Below are 20,654 nucleotides of genomic sequence, written 5' to 3' on the forward strand. Positions count from 1 at the left end.
GAATTTTATCCTTAACCAACTTTTCCAACACTTTAACCACCATTCCTGAAAGGTTGCTTGGTCTCTAATTTGAAACTTTGGCCTTGTTGCCTCCTTTATATAACATTATTATTTTAACATTGCTTAATGCATGGCTGATATCTCAACCACTGCCATGGCTCTATTATTATTACCCAAGATCTCATGGAGTCAAAGACTCATCTGGGAGGTTCTTTTATCACACACACAGCTCATCATACCGTGCTTTGAACACATTCAATCTCCCTGCAGACACCACGCTCTCAGGCACGGCATTCCAATCATTTACAACTCTGCATGAAAAAAACCTGCCTCTCACTCCCCTACTCACACCTTCTTTATACAGTTTCTAGGGATGACCTCTGGTTCTCCTCTGATCTCCCACTATTTTCTATAGAACTTCTCCAGCATTGATCCTATAACAAACCCTTACCAACTTGTAGGTCTCTATCATATCTCCCCTCTTCCTCCTGTCTGCCAGACTCTGTAAATTGCATCTCCTCAATCTTTCCTCATACTCGACATTCCAGAGGTCAGAAACTACCTTAGTCCTTAGCCTTTGGACCCTTTCCAACATCTCTTCATCCTTCTGAAAACCAGGTAACTAAATCTGGGCACAATAGTTCCATGTGTGGCCTAATCAAAGACTTATACAATGGAACAAGAATCTCCTTACTTCTACATGTCAGTGTGCTCCGCATCATTCCCAGAAGCCTTTGTGTTGTCTTCACAATTTTGGCTATGTGTCCTCTAAATTTCAGATCCTTATCCACTATCACCCCCTAGATCTCTTATTTCTTCCACCTCCAACAATGTATCCTCACCAAGCATAAATTCTGCATCCCATCTTTGTTTTCCAAATTTTAAAACCGTACATTTTGACATTGAGATTTCTTAATATTCGAAACCTAGAGTTTATGTATCTCTTTTCTTGTCTCAATCCCTATCATACAGGTCACTGCATCATTTTCTCCTGTATGCACACTTTGCAATTGTTCATCTAGGAGGAAATTCAACTATTTTTTATGTTTTTATCTCCTCCTTACATCAGTGTTTATTAAAGTTTTCCTTCTATAATTATTCTTCCTTTTGCTTACCATGGTGAAAGAACTCTGAAATTTCTTTCTTACGAATAATTTGTATTGTTCATGAGCCTTCTGATCACCTTACCTCCTCCTAGATCAACACTTGCAAAGTGTGCATATAGGAGAAAATGATGCATTGACCAGTATGATAGGAATTGAGACAAGAAAGAGATACATAAATTCTAGATGTTTCAAATATTTAGAAATCTCAATGTTAATACAGCCAGAGAGCTACAAAAGAAGAAATTGTTATGAAGGGTATATAAGGATATTGCTCATGAGTTTGTTGATCACCTTACTCCTTATATACCCTTCATAACATCTTCTTCTTTTGTAGCTCCTCTTTTTTTTTTCTTTTTCCTTATGCAAAGACACCTGTAGGATTCATAATCAAATTATGAAATGATCAAGCAAATTGCCCTATTTAAATGCATTGTTTCCCTTGGCATCCTCCAAGGAAAGAAGTCTGCAGACGTGTTCCTTAAACTGTATGTAAGGTTCTGAATATTTTTTTTCTAATGTGTGACTCAGACATAGGAGACAGGATCTTAAAGAAATACAATCTTTGCACCACTTTCAAATTTGCACTTAAAACTACTTACACTTATCTGCTCCAGTGAAGACACTCCCTATCCTCTCAGTTCCAGGTGTATGTAGAGATCCTTGTTCCTGCAAGTTAGCCTACTGTGAACAGACAGGAAGATCAGCTGCTATCCATATTAATACAGCCAAAGAACATAAAAAAACAAATGGAAGAACATAAAAAAATACGGCTCACAAAAACAATCAGAAAAAGACCATCATGCTCCATCACAGTAAAGCAAGAGATCCATAAGAAGAATGTGAGGTGGAAGGAATATCATGAGAATAAGAGTACAGTGTGTGATGAAATATATAAAGCACAGGCTAGAAAAGTTACAAGTATTGTAACTTTTCTAGCTGAGTTGGAGTATAAAAAGAAATTGACTTTGCAGGCTAAAGGTAACCCAAAAATTTTTTTTCATTATGCTGCAAGTAAAAGAAAGAATGCAGAAGAATAACTTTACAAACACAGACAGTACCTTTGTATCAGAAATGATGCAATAGTTGATAATGAGTTGTCACTTTGCCAAGATCAGTCAACCAATATGTAATATAGTGCTCAATACCACTACATTGGATGAAAAGATAGAGGTGCATGAAAAGGGGTTTCTAGAACTGTTACATAACTTGGATAAGACTTTGGCAATAGGGACAGATGGGACATCAACATGTACGCTAATGGAATATTCAACCTAACCGGCTAGGCCCTTGACGTGTTTGCATAATTTGAGTCTTATTATTATTATTGAGCCTCTGTAGCTCAGCCAGTATAGACAAAGCTCTTTGGTCTGAAAGACCTGGGTTCGATTCCTGTCAGTGACATGAGGAACCTTTATCATCTCTTTCAACAAAAGGTGAGTTAGCCAATCTCATATAGAGGTAGGGGATTTTTTCACACAGAAACTCAAGTTTTTCATCCCTCAGAACAGGCAAACTGGCTCCATGAACACACATGGATTACAGTCATGAATACATTTGGGGGGGGGGGGAAGCAGTGGTGAACTACCCTGTAAAAATCTCACTAGGAGCACTTTGTAGGCAAAGTCACTTACAGTTGGAAATGACTGAAGGGATAAATCATCATCATTATTATCTCAAGACCCCATGGAGTCAGATTCATCTAGGAGGTCCTTTGTCATACATACAGCTCAACAAACTGTGCCTTAAACACATTCAACGTCTCTGCTGACACCACAGCATGATGATATAAACTTAGGAAAGATCCCATGGGAATGGAAAAATGCATGATAATCCCATTGCACAAGTGTTGTGCATAGATTTATGTCTATCAACCTGTCAGTATCTCAGCAGTGATTTGTGAAGATTTTAGAGAAGTTAGTAAGAACTTGCATACAGAAATGGGTGGACAAAGAAGAGCTATACTTTGCAATGAGCAGCATGGGTTTACTAAAGAGAGGTCATATCTTTATAATTTGCTCACATTTTATAATAGTTACAGCTGAAGTGAATAAATTGAATGGATATACTCTGACACTGTTGCAATTTGCTTAGGCATTTGATTGGATACCACATGAAAAGCTGTTGCATAAACTGGAGAATACAAGATTGGAATGCAAACTGTTGGTTTACATTACAAGTGGGTGGCTGGTGAATAGGTATCAGAAAGTGGTATATGAGGAGTAGGAATCTATCAGATTTAAGGTGACCAGTGGTGTGTGTGCCCCAGGGATCAGTCCTTGGACCATTGTTGTTTAATCTATATATTAATGATATTGGAAAGGGCCTGACAGAAGATCATCAGGTGTTTGCTGATGATGCAAAGATGGGCAGGGAAATCAGAGCTGCTACTGATATACAGCATTTACAGGGTGATTGATTTGAATAGGCTGGAAATGTGGCCAAATAATGGTTATCAATTTATTGTTAGTGAGTAAAGTTGTGCAGTTTGGTTCACTGAGATATCCAACAGAAAATTATATTGGTGGGATTATACTACAAGAAACTGATGTGGCTAGAGATCTTGGAGTTATGGCAAATAGTAAATTGAAATTCAATGGTCACATAGAAAAAAGTGCAAATACAACTTACATGGTAATTGTGCAATTGAAACAGACAAGGTTTCCCCTCCAAAGTTATTTTTAGTCTCTCTTATGTGCTTGCATAAATTTTTCCTGGAATGCTCATTAAAGAAATTTCTCTGTAATTCTCATGTTCAATTTTATTTACCTTTTTTTATAGATGGGCACTATGAGAGCTCTACTCTGATAATCCTGAATTCAGCTGTTTCACCAGCCCTTCTGAATAATTCAGTACAGCCATTGCAAAACTTTTATACCTCCATATTTGAGCATTTATGATTGAATGCCATTTACTCTAGCTACCTTTCCTTATTTCAGATGCTTTGCTTTCTTAAATGTTTCTTTGTATGCTTTCAGAGCACATAGCTTACTTGCTATGCCCACAATGGGATTCAAACCTGCAGCCTCTTGGTTGAAGAGCATATATACACTAACCACTCAGCCAACCAGGTTGGTGAATAATATTTTTTGAATCTATAGTTCACATTTGAAAACTGCTTGACTTTTGTTCTTTTTACAACTTCCTTACACAATTTACTTTTTCAGTAATATATTTAATTTTATCCTGCTCAAAATAATGATCACTTCCTATTTCAAATCTACTGTATGCTCTTGTGAACCGGTATGAAGATATATGTGCACATCTTCTTGTTGGAAAATTGTGTGAATAATGACTAGTCCTGAAATCCAACAGGTACTTACTAGTATTAGTAGGTTTGCTATTTTCTCCAAATTTTCCCAAAACAAAATAATTGGGAAAATAAATAACAAAATCATATTAAAAAGTAAATTTTTACTATGTTATAAAATGAATTTTATAAATTGAAGTGTAATTTAGTAAGAGAAAGAGAAGCACATTTTCAAATATACAATATCTTAGTGGTGTCTGCATTGTTGTATGCGAGTGAAATTAAATTTCAGACCTGCAAAATATTCATTATTTGATTATAAAATAAATATGGATATATTAAAAGAATTAAATGTAACATTTTGAAAATTTTTCACTTAGTTATACTAAAATTAATTTAAATGTTAAATTATGGTAAAAAAAAGAGAACTTGATTGTCTACATAAGCTAAATGATGAATATTTGATCTTCTCTTCTTTAGTATTTTGCAATTGAGCAGGTTCTTCTTTTAGTAGCAGAAACTTTCCTTCCAATAACACTTCCTAGATATTTAAATGTCTTTACTTGAATCAATTTTTCCCCATTTCAACATTTCCCCATAATTGATATCCATATTTGCCTCTTTCCTTGCTATTTTCATCACCTTTGTTTTTCTGATGTTAATTTTCATTCCATAATTGATACAGGATTCCAGTAATCTGTTCAATAGATGTTGTAGTCCTATTTCAGTGTTTGATAGTAATGCCTTGTCATCTGCGTATCTTATTGCAAATATCTGTCTACCTCCAATCTTTATTCCTTCTTCCGAATTCTCCAGTGCTTCTTTTAACATTGCTTCGGAATACATGTTGAACAAAATTGGTGACAGAAAACAGCCTTGTCTTACTCCTCGTCCAATGATACCTGGTTCTGTTGTACCATATATGTCTCTCACCATGGCAGTTTGTCCCATATATAGTGAGATAATTAGCCTTCTGTCTTTCCAGTCTTTTCCATTACTTCCACCATCTTATCCAATTTTACATAGTCAAAAGATTTCTCAAAATCTATATAACAGATGTTAACTTCTTTATTCTCTTCTAGACATCTTTCACTTACTATTCGTAACAGTCCAATCGCATCTCTTGTTCCCCTACCCTTCCTGAAACCAAACTGATCTTCTCCAAGAAATTCTTCCACTTTAGATGCAATTCTTCGTGTTAAGATTCTCATAAGTATTTTTGATGTATGGGAAATGAGGCTTATTGTTCTAAAATCCTTGCAGTTCACTGCATTACTTTTCTTTGGTATAGGTATAAATATTAAGGTCATAAAATCTTTTGGTAGTTCTCCTTTGTTATAAATTAAAATCATTATTTTGGTTATTTCTTCAGTTCCTTTCTTCTGAAGTTGTTTCAGGAATTCTGCAGGTATTTCATCTATTCCTTCTGCCTTTCCACATTTTAGTTCTTTAATGGCCATTTCTACTTCTGTCTTTCTTCAGAATATTTGATATTCTAAATCAAATCAAAATATTTATAGCTGTAATTATTGCCATCATGATGTATTTCAGACTAAATAATATTTCATTTTTTAATATTTTTATGCACATTCAAAAGCACATCATTCTAGCTGTACTTTGAAAACTTTTTAAAAACAGTTTCATAAATTATAGGCAAAGTGCCCATATCTCATGGAAAACAGGTTACTGCTGTCAGTAAACATCTGTGTGGAGCAGCTACTGGTAAGTTCTCCTTTTGGTAATCATTTTGTAATATCTTTTTCTTATCCTTATTTCTCCTCTCTCATATACATGTGGCTACAAAAATCTGGTGTTATTATAGACATTTTTTAAGTTTTTTTTCATCATGTTGTCCCCCCCCCCCAATACATGAGGCTATAAAATCTGTTGCCTGTCTTTAGATTTCATGGTCTATAGGATTGTGAAATATAAGGCAACTGAGAAACTGAAGGAAAGCTATAATCATTCTTGAGGAAATGGTGCAAGGAAGATTGTTCCATAGAACATAGAATAAACAGGAGAATAAAAAAGTTGCTTCAGTAAGTTTGAAGCTGAACTGCATATGAATGTCAATCAATGCTGCTGCTGGTGTTTTTATAAGCATAAAGGAAAGTGAAGAAATGATGGTAGCCTGTTCAACAGAATAGCACACATGAAAATACCTGGAGAAAAGGTATCAAGGAAATAGAATTCATAATGGTAGTTGGAAAACAGTCATCTATTAACCAGATTGTGCCTTTCTGGATAGGAACAGTGCAATTTCAAGCTCACCATTAGAAACAATACCAAACTGAATTTTCTAGTAAATGGCATCACAGTCAGTAGACAAAGGAAATTGTACCTTGATGACAGAACAATGTTTATGCATGTCAGGAGTCATATATTAACAGAGGGAAATGGCAGAAAACAGCACAAAGGAAATTGTAGAAATGACAAAAAAAAAAATAATCACTGAAATAAATCATAGAAATAACAAAGCAAATGAAGGGAATCATACATTGATGACAGAATAATGTTCTGGTATTGCAGGAACCATACATAAGCAAACAGAATTATAGGGAAAACAAAGGAAATTGTGGAAATAACAAAAGAAATGAATCTTGTTGTTCTGTTATCATATATTGATGACAGAACACTAAGGATCGGTAGAAACTAAGTAGCAAGAACACAAAACAGCAATATGATAAAGTATTAATGTACAGCAGTAGGAAATGTATGAGGAAAAACTAGAAGAGCATAAAATTATCAAAATTAAAACGCAGAATTTTAATGTTTAAATTTCAAAATGTTACATTATCATAACTTGTCAGTTATCTGAAATCTTCAAAACTAAATGTGTGCAAACAGTACCATTAAAATCAAAAATTCTAAATCAGAATAATTTTTACCTTATAGATAAAGAATATTTCAAATGCAAAATGAGTCATAACCCATAACTTATAATTAAACTATAGATTTAAGAAATATTTTATATTGACCATATTTTGTTTAATTTACAGTTCTAAAGAGAACTGTGAACAGTTGTCCTTATATCATTTTCTCCAATGAGTGTAATCCTACCATGATTATTATTTTTTTTTGCTATCTACATAATGAAGAACCCCCTAGCGTTTTTGGCTTTTAGCTAACTTCTGCTCATATTGCAATTTTTGCTACCCTTACCAATCAAGTCACCTTTGTTATCTGTTCTTTGTACTCCTCATGGAATTGATTATTACCATTCATCTTCTGTTGCCTCCATAATGCCTTCTTTTTTCTATACATTAAGACATTGCTTCTACTAGACAGTTCTTGAATAGCACCCAAGCAACATTGATGCCCTTTCCACCCAACTCCTCATTCCATACTTGAGCTGCAAATCATCTTTTGAGCTTCTTATAATCACTAGCTTTAATTCCTCATATGTCCTTTCCCCCCAGAAGTCCACACATGGTTGGCAACCACCCAGGTAATCACTTCATGTTCACTCTCACCAACTGGAGAGAGATTTGGCATCTCATTTGTAATGACATCCTCTGATTAGATGATCAAATCCAAAACTCTGAATCCTCACATGCCGTGTGTTGCATACTGCCTGAGGTAGTTGTCCCTCAAAAACTTGAGAAACTCATTTTCTTTACTTCCGATTGCTATCTCGTCATCCCAATGTATATTGCCATTATTAAAGTCATCCCTTTTCCTATTTGCTTGTTTAATTTCCTTATACATTTCGTGGTCAGTATCCTCCACATTAGCAGGTCTATAGCAACATCCGACCAAGTATTTTATTGAATTCACCTCTATCTCTCATACTGCCTCTAAACCACTGCCAATATTTGCCCCTTGCATCTCTGTGGACACGTGTGTGTTTCTTATCATCAATAGCACTCCTCCCTTTTTATGTTCATGAAATACATCATACTCTTCTATCTTTATTCCTGTCAGGATGTCATCCTCATCTAACCATGTCCCATTTCTTCCAGCAATTTTGGGTGAACAAACTCAATCAATGCAACCATTTCATTTCCATTGTCCAGACCTTCTCTAGGCTTCCTTGAGTCATTTATTTTTCTCCTTACTCATCCCAGAGCCTTCTTGAAATTCAACTGTTCTTCTCCCTGCATCCCATGCTATCCCATTCCCTTCTTGTGTACACACATTTACATCGTCTTTGACCATCGACCTTTCTCGCACTGTACTTTCATGTCACTCATGCTACCCATTTCTCCATAAGCACCATGTCCATCCCTCATTCCTTGCTCTCCTGCTCTTTCACTTCGCTTCTTACTTGTTTAGATTCATTCTTTGCACTCATTACTCTCCCTTCCAGCAGCAGCCTCTCTAAATGACTCACACCACAACCATTCAAATTCCTTCCATCACTCTTACACAGTTCAATTCTGCCTTCAAACTCATTCCATACATTAAGAAATTGCACTCTTTTCTCTTCACTCATTTCTGCTAACATATCATTCCTAATTCTTACCGTCTGTCTCGTCTCCTCACTGTCATACCCAGGCAACACACTAACTATCTTTCCTATCACACTATTATCTTTTATTCTTCTAAACAACTTCCTGATATCCAATATTACATTCTCTTTGTTCTCAGTCAAGTCATTTGGCCCTGCTACAACTACCAACACATTTATTTGCTTAATCCTCAATCACTCTATTCATTTTACCTCCTGGAAAAATTCATTTTACCTCCACCACTTTCCACACTCAAATATCTCGCAGTAACACTCATTCTACAAATTAGACAATATCACCACACATTAAATATAAAATTTACTTATCTTTTTTGCAGCCCACATAATGACTGATGTTTAACATATGTCATCTAGTGCACATTTTATATTTTTCTTTTCACCTAACAGCAGCTATGAGGGTGGTCTGAAACGTTCTTTGCATCGACCATAGATGGCAGCACTATCGGCAAGATTTTTTTTTTTCTATGTTGGTACATCTATCATGAGCATCCATGTGAAATTGCAAGTCATTCTATCAAGTAGTTTGTTTTATACAGCTGCCTGAAGCAAAAGTGTTACTTGTATCCCTTGAAATGGATAAAATTGAGTATCGTGCAGTTATAAAATTCTTTGTAAAAGAAGGTTTAACTCCAAAAGAAATTTATTCGAAGTTCATAAAAGTTTATGGGCACGCTTATCCTTTGTTTTTGACAATTAAGAAATGTGGCTATACAGACTTGAAGATGATCCATGTGAAGGACATCCAAAAAGTTTAACAACACCAGAAATCATTCATCAACTGCACGATATGGTATTGAAAGACCGGTGACTCAAAGTGTGTGAAATTGCTGAGACTATAGGCATTTCAAAAGAATGTTTAGGATATATTTTGCATGAAGAATTGCAAATGATAAAGCTTTGCACAAGACGGGTGCTGTGCTTGCTCACAGCAGATCAAAAACGCATTCACATGAAAATCTCTGAACAGTGCTTGGAGCATTTTAACAAGAATAAAAGTGATTTTGTGCATTGATTTATTGCTATGGATGAAACTTGGATTCACCATTACACACCAAAATCCAAACAGCAGTCAAAACAGTGGACAGAAGCGGTTGTTCAGCATCAAAGAAGACAAAGTCGGTTCAATCAGCAGGAAAGGTCATGGCATCAGTGTTTTGGGATGCTAAAGGCATTTTGTTTATTAATTATCTTGAAAAGGGTAAAACAATAACCAGGGAATATTATTCCTATCTTTTAACCAGACTAGATGAAAAAATTCGTTAGAAAAGACCCAGATTGCAGAAGAAAAAAATCATATTTCATCAGGACAATGTACCTGCCCACAAAGGTGTTTTGGCAATGAGAAAATTAAGGGATCTGCACTATGAATTGCTGGAACATCCGCCCTATTCCCTAGTTTGGCTCTCTCTGACCTCTATCTTTTCCCAAAACTAAAACTCTTCCTCACTGGTCAGTGTTTTTCTTCGAATCAAGAGGTGATTGCAACTGTAGAGGGCTATTTTGCAGATCTTACTGAGAACCACTACAGGGACATGTTAACGGTGCTGGAGCATCACTGGAATAAATGTACTAGTCTTAAGGGAGATTATGTTGAAAAACAAAAATTATTTTGAAATTATAAATTCGTTTTTTCATTGTTAGGCTGAGAACTTTTCAGACCACCCTCGTATTAACATCTGCTGCTAACTGCTATTAACACAGGCATTGGCTCTGCTCAAATGGAATTTGCTTTTATTCCCAACCTAGAATTTTAGATTATGAGATAAATCTACCTGCAAAGAACTTCTGAAAAGAAAAGAAAAACAAACGAGAAAATTTTATAACCTTTAGAGATCATTTTCTCATCCGTAGTGGTGTGATTTCACCATGAACAATCTGTTTAGGTTTAAATGCTGGATAGACCTTATGTTAGATGATTAATGAAGTGAAAACTAATAAAGAACTAAAAACAATGTTTAATACTTTCAATGTTTTGTCTCAGTCACAGAGATTGAATCAGTTAGCCTTCATTAAAAGATCAAATCGGATATAGGAGTATTCCAATGTGTATTAAGTTTAAAATCAAGTTTTATTCATAAAAAAGATCTCTGCATTTACAAGCTTGCTTCTGTTAGGGGAACAGGTTGCTTCTACCCATACTGCTGACCTTATGTTAGATGATTAATGAAGCGAAAACTAATAAAGAACTAAAAACAATGTTTAATACTTCCAATGTTTTGTCTCAGTCACAGAGATTGAATCAGTTAGCCTTCCTTAAAAGATCAAATCGAATATAGGAGTATTCCAATGCGTATTAAGTTTAAAATCAAGTTTCATTCATAAAAAAGATCTCTGCATTTACAAGCTTGCTTCTGTTAGGGGAACAGGTTGCTTCTACCCATACTGCTAACTTCATTTTTACTAGATTCTTACTCTTGCACAGCTGTTAGCTTACAATTTGAGCTTTCATCATTTTCTTTTAAGAGCTCTGGTCCATTCTTTCTCCACTCATAGATAATTCATGAAAATAAGAAATACACATATCAGGAAGTATAATACTCTTTGTAATTCGAAATCTGTAGTCAGATAGATTTAATGAAGCAGCAATCACTGCACTTTTTCTCACAAAATTTTGCCAAAGCATCTATACAAATACCAGTATTAGACTTATGTTTCATGTTGAATGTCATAATAACGGATGGCTTTAGATATTACTGGTTTATAGAGATTACTGGTTACTTGGTTTTCATGATGATGAGGAATATTGGAAAGAGTCTAAAGAAGACACTAAGGTGGTAAGTGGTCTTTGGGGTGTGGGATATTTCATATATTGAGGGAATGAAATTTGCAAAACCTTGTGACTAGGAAGAATAAGGAGCAGGTTCTTTGCATGGAGAGTGTTGGTGAGTGGAATACATTGCCAGACATTGTGGTGAATGCAGAAACATTGAATGAGTTTAAAGCATGGTCTTGATGGGCTTTGTGTATAGCAGTGTACCTCCTGCGATGAGTCTTTTGACTCCATGGAGGTCTGGTGTTAATAATAATAATTACTATCAACATTCAGCAATCTGTTTTGCTATAGAAAAGAAAACTAACAATAGTCTAACCGTTCTAAACATCTTAGTAACATGCCATTCTTGAAAATGGTTCCCCTTATCAATTTCTCCAGTGACTTTCTCCTTCCTCTCCAGTTCCTAATGTGTATAGAGTTCCTTTTCCTGCGAATTGGCCTACTATGAACCGACTGAAAGAACATAAAAGATACATCTGTAATTATGACAATGGTCAGTCAGGTCTATTCTAGGATTTACAAGTGAAAAACTTTTTTTTTTAGAATCTGCAACTGCCCTTAAAAACCAGTCCAATTTAAATAAATATTGATGCACTATACCATATTTGACAAGGAATTTTTTCTTACCCATCCAGTGAAAATTTGCACATGAAGTATCTTCACTAGTCTGTTTGTATATAGAAGCTGCTGACTCACATCAGTTGCTTAGTATTCCATAATGCAAAACAGACACTTTCTTTCTTTCAAACATGTATATTGCTATGCAATATGCATGTAAGTAGTAAAATGGTGTATCACTATATCATTTAAATACTCTGGATGAAACAAAGTTGTAGGAAGTTTTTTTTCATTTGGCTTATAAAGTATATTATATTTCACAGTAAATTATATGCTTGTTTTAATTCTTATCCAAGTGTAAGCAAAGAAAGTTTTCTCCTGATGACTAATATACTTGTATATAGAGACTATTGACTTCTCATCAATTGCCTAGTGACCTTTCCCATAGTACATAGCAGTGTATATAAATCGGAAAGGAAGTGTGCTTTGTATTGTGGGGTACCAAGGCAATTGATGTGAAGTTAGCAGCCTCTGTATACATCTAAACTATTTTAGAAAATAGTTCACACATAAACATCATTTACTTGCACTTGAATAATGATTAAAACAAGAATATAATTTCCTCTCAAGCATAATACATTTTATAACCAAGTGAGAAAAAAAACTTCCTGTATTAATTCTTAGGACTCTAGGCATGTGTCTACTGAGTTTAACACATCTAGTACCCATCAATATGATACACTGTATGTTACCTTTTCAACCCAAAGTGCATAACCTTATATTTGCAATATTCAATTGATAACCATTATCCTTTGCCCACAGTGCCAATTTATTTAAATCATCTTTCAGGATATCAATACCTTTATCAACTATTACCCTCCCCAGTTTTGCATTATCAAGAAACAACTGATTATCTCCTCTTAAATCATTCCCTATTCATGGATATACAAATTAAAGAATAATGAGACTAGTAAAGAGCCTTGTGGCACTCCACTAGTCACCTTCATTCACCTAGATTTCACTCTGCCATGTGCTACTCTCTGGTGTTTATCTGTCTGTCCGCCATTCCATCTATGCCACCAGATTCCTATCCATTCCCATTTTCTCTAGCATACGTAATGGTTTTTTCCAAGTAGCTCTCTCAGATGCCTTTGCAAAATCCAGTAGTATCATCATGTTGCCATTTCCTTATCTCATTTTGCTCTTATTCTATTATAAAATGTGAGTAAATTATTAATACAGGACCTACCTTTTACAGAGCCTGTGCTTCCCACCATGTAATATCGTATCCCTATGAGTAATATACCAGGGGAAAGAAACATGGCATGTTTGGTTTATAAAAAAAATTATAGCATCATTATGGGAGATCCCTCTGTTATGCTCACGCAGACTGGAATTCCGGTTCCTTTGATTGCTTGTTTCTACACACTGATGATGTGCTGTTATTTTCAGTAAGAAATATCTGTACTTTCATTTCATTAAAGTTAGTTACTGTGGTTATCGTGTAATTTATTATTTATAATGCTTAACAATGATTGTTTCATGATAATTTGGATGGAAATTCTTCAGGGGAAAAAATGTACCTTCAACTACATGTAATTAGTCAAAAGTAACAAAAAAAAAAGAATTTTGAGATTACTTCTATGTAGATATGTGATTACATATAAGTGCAGAAACCATACATATTGTATCTACCTGTATTGTTTTGCTAAAACGGAGGACACGGTAGACAGAGCATTGTTTTACAGACAAGTTAATTAAAACTTCTCTGTTTATCAGTCAGTAAAAGTGAAGTGCAGACTTCACAGTGCATTGTTTAATTAATATGAAGACAGTTGTAGGTTAGGAAATGAATTGAGAAGTTCAAGTTTTAATAAGAATAGCATGTTGGCTATTTTTACGAGAAGAATCATAGGAGATAAAGCAGTGTTAATATAAAAATCCGAAGGATCAAATTAATTGCTAAACTGTTTTGTGATTGATGTCCTTTTTTTGACAATAAAAAAAATTATATATTACAGTATGGCACTTTCTTTCTAACATTGTTCTGGCACTAAAAACAAACTATAATTGTATTATTTTTGAAGTGGCAGAACTGTAAACTGCATACAATAAAAATATATTGGATACAGTTTAGCCTATCTGATATCTTGTATTTAAGATTAGAGCCAATATTATATGGAAATGCATGTTTCTTGCTTTCAATAGCAATAACCCTGAGATGCTGCTACAAAATCAAGTTAACAGTAAGTAACTGAATTGTCCTCCACTATCCATTATTAACAGTAGAGAATGCATCTGAGATTACTAATTAATTTGATCATGAGCAACTCCAAGTGTGGATTGCAGTTTAATAATCATATCTGTGTTAAAATGCCATATACTAACATTGTACAGATTATATCTTACTTTACTGCAGATTACTGTAGCTAACAAAATTTCATTCTTAGTATTTTATTTTAAACAAAGACAAAATTTTCATTTAAATTATTTTTTCATTAAAACTTACATCAAGTTAGTTCATCATCATCATCATCAAATTCCTGCCATGTACCCTCAAGGGGTGTACAGGATATGACAGTACTATATGAAAAAACTACATCATTACTAACTTCCTATCTACAATTTTCCTCCAAATCAGTCTGTTACTTGTCAAGACTCCAACATTATCAGATCTTATATTTCTATCGTCTAAGGCACTTTGTACCGTATCAATCCACCTATATCTTGGTCTTCCTCTGGGTCGTTTTCCTGCCAACCTGGCAGAGAACACTTGTTTTGCTAATCTTTCATCTCCCATTCTATTTAAGTGACCATACCATCTGAGATTAGCTCTGCTAACGCATTCCTGGATGCTGACAATATCAAATTCTTTCCTAATATCCTCATTTTTAATATGATATTGCCATTGATGCCATGTGTTCACGCCTCTAATCTTTCTTAGGACTCTCATATCTGCGGTCTCTAGTCTTTGGTCAAGTGTTTTACTTCTGACCCAGCTCTCAGATCCATAAGTTAAAATTGGTTTGAACACTATCTTGTATACAGCTAATTTAGTGTTCCGACTAATTTCTTTCTTATTCCATATGAATTTATTCAATTGACTTCTCACGATACCAGCTTTGCTGATTCTGTTGTCTATTTCTATATTTAGTTTACCATCTTCAGTAAAAATTGTGCCTAAGTAGCTGAAATGTTTTACTTGTTCCACAGGTTCTCCATTCACAACACAGTTGACATTTTCAATGATTCTGCCTATTTTCATTGTCTTTGTCTTTTTATTACTGACCTTCATACCATATCTATTACAACAGCTATTCAATTTAGTCAGAGAACCTTGCAGACTTGTAGCGGATTTATTTAGAAGTATAACATCATCCGCATAAAGCAAAGAGCTGACATTAACATCTCCAATTTTGATATCAGGTTTAATACCACATTCCTTCATAATGTGATCCATATAGATAATGAATAACAGAGGGGATAATGTACATCCTTGTCTCACACCAGATTTAACATTAAACCATCTTCCTGTACTTCCTTCAATTCTAACTGCTGACTCACAACTCAAATAAAGACTAAGTATTGCTCGATATAATGCCCCATTGACAACATATAACTGCACCGTATTGAATAGCTTCTCTCTTGGCACCTTGTCATATGCCTTTTCCAAATCGACAAAACTTAAATACAGATCTTTGTTATATTCCCATGCTTTCTCGACTATTTGTCGTAAAGTGAAGATCTGATCCTGACAGCCTCTATTTGGCCTGAATCCAGCTTGTTCTTCACCAAGCTTTTCTTCCACAATTCTTCTCAACCGTTTCTCAAGTATACTTGCATAGATCTTGCTAGGAACACTCAGTAGGGAAATACCTCTGTAATTCTCACATTCAGTTTTATTTCCCTTTTTATATATGGGTACTATGAGAGCTCTACTCCAATCATCGGGAATTCGTCCCTCTGTCCAGGCTTTCTGAACTATGCAGTGCAGCCACTGTAAGACTCTTATACCACCATACTTCAGCATTTCTGGTCGAATATCATCTACTCCTGCTGCCTTTCCACATTTCAAGCCTTTGATGGCTTTTTCTACTTCAAGTATGGATATGTATTCCTGACTGCATGCCTGGTCAGTGTTTTTTATCACTGTGCTGTCATCACTGCTTGTTTCATTTAGCAGTTTTTCAAAGTAATTACTCCATACTTCAAGGATATCTTTTTCTCCTGTTTTCATTTCACCTTTATCATCTCTAATTCCTTTTACAGCACTCTTTCCTCCATTCCTAAGCTTCTTCAACAACCTCCAGAATATTTTGCCACCTTCTTGATATTTATTTTCTATATTCTTACCAAAGTCCTCCCATGACTTTTGTTTAGCTAGTTTTACACACTGTTTAGCTTTCTTACATTTGTCTCTGTATTCTGTAAGAGTAAAAGCTGACTTATTTGCCAGGAACTTTTGATATGCTTTCTTCTTTTCCTTCACTGCCTCTTTAACTTCCTGTATCCACCAGGGAGTTTTGATTTTTTTATCCTTGCAGACAACCTTACCACATGCCTCTCTGGCAGAATCAATCAATGTTTTCTTCAGAGTTTGCCACTGAATCTCCAAGGTTTGATTCCTGTTCTCAAACACTTTCATTTTCTTTTCAATAATATTTCTGTATTTTAGTCTACAGTTCACATCTGAGAGCTGCTCAACTTTTATTCGCTTTAAAACTTTCTTACATGTTATTCTTTTCAATATGAAATTCAATTTTATCCTGCTCAAGACTAAATAGTGATCACTTCCAATTTCAAATCCTCTGTACACTCTGGTGTCCTGCACCAGGGAGAAAACATCACTATCAACAATAACATAGTCAATGAGACTTTTCTTATTCCTAGCCTCTTCTCTCCATGTGAATTTGTGCACATTTTTATGTTGGAACATGGCATTAGTAATAACCAGTCCATGTCCTGAGCAGAAATCCAACAGATATTTGCCATTATTATTAGCTTTGCTCTTTTCTCCAAATTTTCACAAAATATTTTTGCATGTCTCACAATCATTTCCTACTCTGCTATTTAGATCCCCAACAAGGACCAACTTTTCCTTTTTTATTGTGTCAGTTGCTTTTTCTAAAGCCTCAAAAAATTCCTCCACTTCTACCTTAGTAGAACCTTCTTTGGGACCATAGGCACAAATAAGTCTCATTGTCCAGTTCCCCATTCTCATATTTGCCCACATTACTCTACTTGAGACTGACTGCCATTCAAGAAGATTAACCTCGTATTTTGTGTTGAATACTATGGCTACTCCATCAAGTTAGTTTTAATGAAAAAATAATGTAATTAAAAAAAAAATATGTAATCCAGTATGAGAGAATTATATTTTCATGAATGCAAAAACTGCCATACAGGGAAATGATTCAAATATGTACATACAACAAGCATGTATTTAAGTAATGGCTAATGTGCTATTGGTGACACTTGCTAATACTGTACTTCACAAGCATACTGTAGAATAATTAACACTATTATTATTATCTTCTTGGAGTCAGAAGCTTCATCGCAGGAGATCCATTTTTCACACAATACCTATTATACCTCTGTTTAAATTCATTCACTGACAACATACTCTCACATACCTCTGTCATTTGCCATCCTTCAAGCAAAAAATCTAGTCCTAACACCCTTTCTAACCAGTTCTTACATAATATTCTCTTCCTGCCGTGTACTGAAAAAAGTCTTCAGTGTCAATGCTGTAAAACCCCTTGAATAACATATGGTTCTATCATGTCTCCTCTTTTATCCCTATCAACTAGTTTTGGAAGTCCACAGATCATCAGCCTCTTCTTATAGGGTGCATTCCATAAACCTACAGTAATCTTTGTTACTCACCTCTGGATCTTTTGTCCTCTTCATCACTTCTTCATCCCCACAGAATCTGGGTATCTGCATGCACTAGTCCAGATGTGGCCTTATTATCTGATACATAATCTCTGCACAACTGACTTGGACATACTAATTTAATGGGAAATATTAACAAGTATCGGTTTCTAGGTATAAGATTATGCATTATGGACAGAGGACACGGTAGACAGATCATTGTTTTACAGACAAGTTAATTAAAACTTCTCTGTTTATCAGTCAGTAAAAGTGAAGTGCAGACTTCACAGTGCATTGTTTAATTAATATGAAGACTAGAAAATGAATTGAAAAGTTAAAGTGTTAATAAGAATAGCATGCTGGCTATTTTTACGAGAAGAATCATAGGAGATAAAGCAGTGTTAATATAAAAATCCGAAGGATCAAATTAATTGCTAAACAGTGACAGATGATATACAGTGAACAGTTTTACTAAGAGAGAAAAGCACATTTTCAAAACATGCAATTAAGTGTTCTTTTATCGTAATTTTATTTCATAAAAACAGACAATTCTCAGTAGTTTTCCTTTGATAACTTCTTCTTCTTTGAGTGCCATCTCCTATCGGAGGTCAGTATCCACTTAAAAATTTTGAGCAATCCTCAGCCACTCTGAACAGTCCCTCAGATCTCATGCCAGTCCACTGTCTGATGTCTGTCAGCCAAGATTTTTTTCATCTTCCTTGTCCTCTTCTTCCATTTATACTCCATTTTATAATCAATTGAACTATCTTATATTTTTCATTATGAAGTAGGTGACCAAGATATGCAGTTTTTCTTCTTTTTATAATATCTAAAAGTTCACGTGATTTCCTCATTTGTTCCAGTACTCCTTGATTGGATGTTTTTGCTGTCTATGGATTTTTAGCATTCGTCTGGCATCTCTAAGACTTCACTTCTTTTTTTTTTATCAATGTTGTCTTCATGGTGACCCAGTCCATACTGGGAGAGTGTATCTATACTTAGGTGAATGAATGTGTGAAGGTGGAAGACAATCACAAACATCCATGTATGTGTGGGATGTTTGTGATTGTCTTCTATAGTTCGCCCACCGTTTGTAGGTCCCTGCTTCGCGTCTTTCCAAGAATAGTCGATTCATGCTGAAGGGGAGAAAGAAATGAAGGACGTCCAAATTGGTCGCCAACACGCGAAATTACGTGCTTTTTAGGTAAAATTTTCCAACTGTTATACAAGCAACATAGTTAACTACAATAATCATAAAAGAGAAGTTAATTTTCTGACCGGTAATAATAAACAACTCATCCCACAATACGGACTGATTACCCTATTATCGGAATGGGTTCTCCTTTTTCTGAGATGCGCAGAAGTGTCGAGGGACCTCTAATCGGTGGGCGAACTATACCTTCATACATTCATTCTCCCAAGTATAGATACACTCTCCCAATATGGACTGGGTCACCATAGGAATAGTAGACCCAAACCTCCCACAATGGGAGAGGCATTCACCCTGCAGTGGGTAAAAAAATAGGCTATTCATCATCATCATCATCACTCTAAGCTCTAAATTTAAATTGCAGTTACACAGTGTTGATTTCAGGAGAAAATTTTTTCTGCCATTTCAATTAAAGCTTTTATTTCCATTTGATAACTACACAACAAATTTTACCTAGCTTATCAAAATATTAACTGTGAACTGAAATGGACATGGTTTTCTCCTTTTTTTGCTTTATTGTGAAAGTGTGGTGTAAAGCAGAGACAATGTGCTATATTGATAATACAATGTAATTTTATCAAGGAGGCAGGCAGGGAAAAGACAATACACCAGAAAAATGCAGATTGCAAAGACCTAAAAAAATTTGTCAAATTCAATTTGTTTGGTACAAAGAGTGATGATTTCAAAAATTATATTGATATTAATGATGTGCAGTTTATTACAGAGATACCTATTATTCTTTTTATATATTCTCTATAGCAGGAATTCTAAACATGGGTGATATTGTACTCAAGGGGGCAAAAATTGTTTTGTGGGAAGCATAAAAAAATCATGGATATTACAATGTCTTGTGGCCCTCCAAAGTTCAACCTTACCTGATGACATCTTGTTCCATACTGTTTCTTACTAATTTCTCTCACTGGGTTTTCTTTTCCCCTGAAACAACTGATTTTTAACATATAAGTATATTCTATTAGGAGTGAGTGAAAAGTTTTGATAAAAAGAAGATAGTAGGTGAGACTTAATTCAACCACTTTTGCTCTTGATATGCATTAAATGCCTAAGTGCTTTCAGAGGTAATGTCTCCACAACCTTGGTGTTTGCACCTTTCCAACAGTGGCATAGTAAATGTGGTTTGTTTGTTTATTCTTGTGTTTCATCAGTCAGTATATGAGGTATGAATAGGATCAGAAAATGTTTCAGTCTGTTGTTTCTTCCTTCTAAGTGATAAATTAGTGTTCATTTTTTGTTTCATTGTGGAGTCTCACTGTTGAATTAATCATCATATGGCTATGCTATTAGGCATACATTCAGTATTTCAGTGATGATAGCAAATAGAAGAGATGTTTGTAAAATCTTTAGAAACTGACTGTACTGTAGCATCCATTTTTTACTGCTGTAAAACTTCATTTGAT

General features: G+C 34.9%; 1 protein-coding gene across 1 annotated transcript in view; it reads left to right on the forward strand.

The window, feature by feature from the left end:
* LOC150101186 (tRNA:m(4)X modification enzyme TRM13 homolog) overlaps window positions 1-20,654 on the forward strand; it is a 300,267-nt gene that overhangs the window by 210,604 nt on the left and 69,009 nt on the right. Inside the window, exon 9 of the mRNA XM_090401720.1 lies at window positions 6,007-6,075. Coding sequence (XP_090257846.1) covers window positions 6,007-6,075 — 69 coding nt within the window. The remainder of the gene's footprint in view (window positions 1-6,006; window positions 6,076-20,654) is intronic.

Source organism: Typopeltis vanoorti, chromosome 12 (genome assembly GCF_054136105.1).
Source record: "Typopeltis vanoorti isolate ZY-2024b chromosome 12, IOZ_Tvanoo_1.0, whole genome shotgun sequence".
NCBI classification, from domain to species: domain Eukaryota; kingdom Metazoa; phylum Arthropoda; class Arachnida; order Uropygi; family Thelyphonidae; genus Typopeltis; species Typopeltis vanoorti.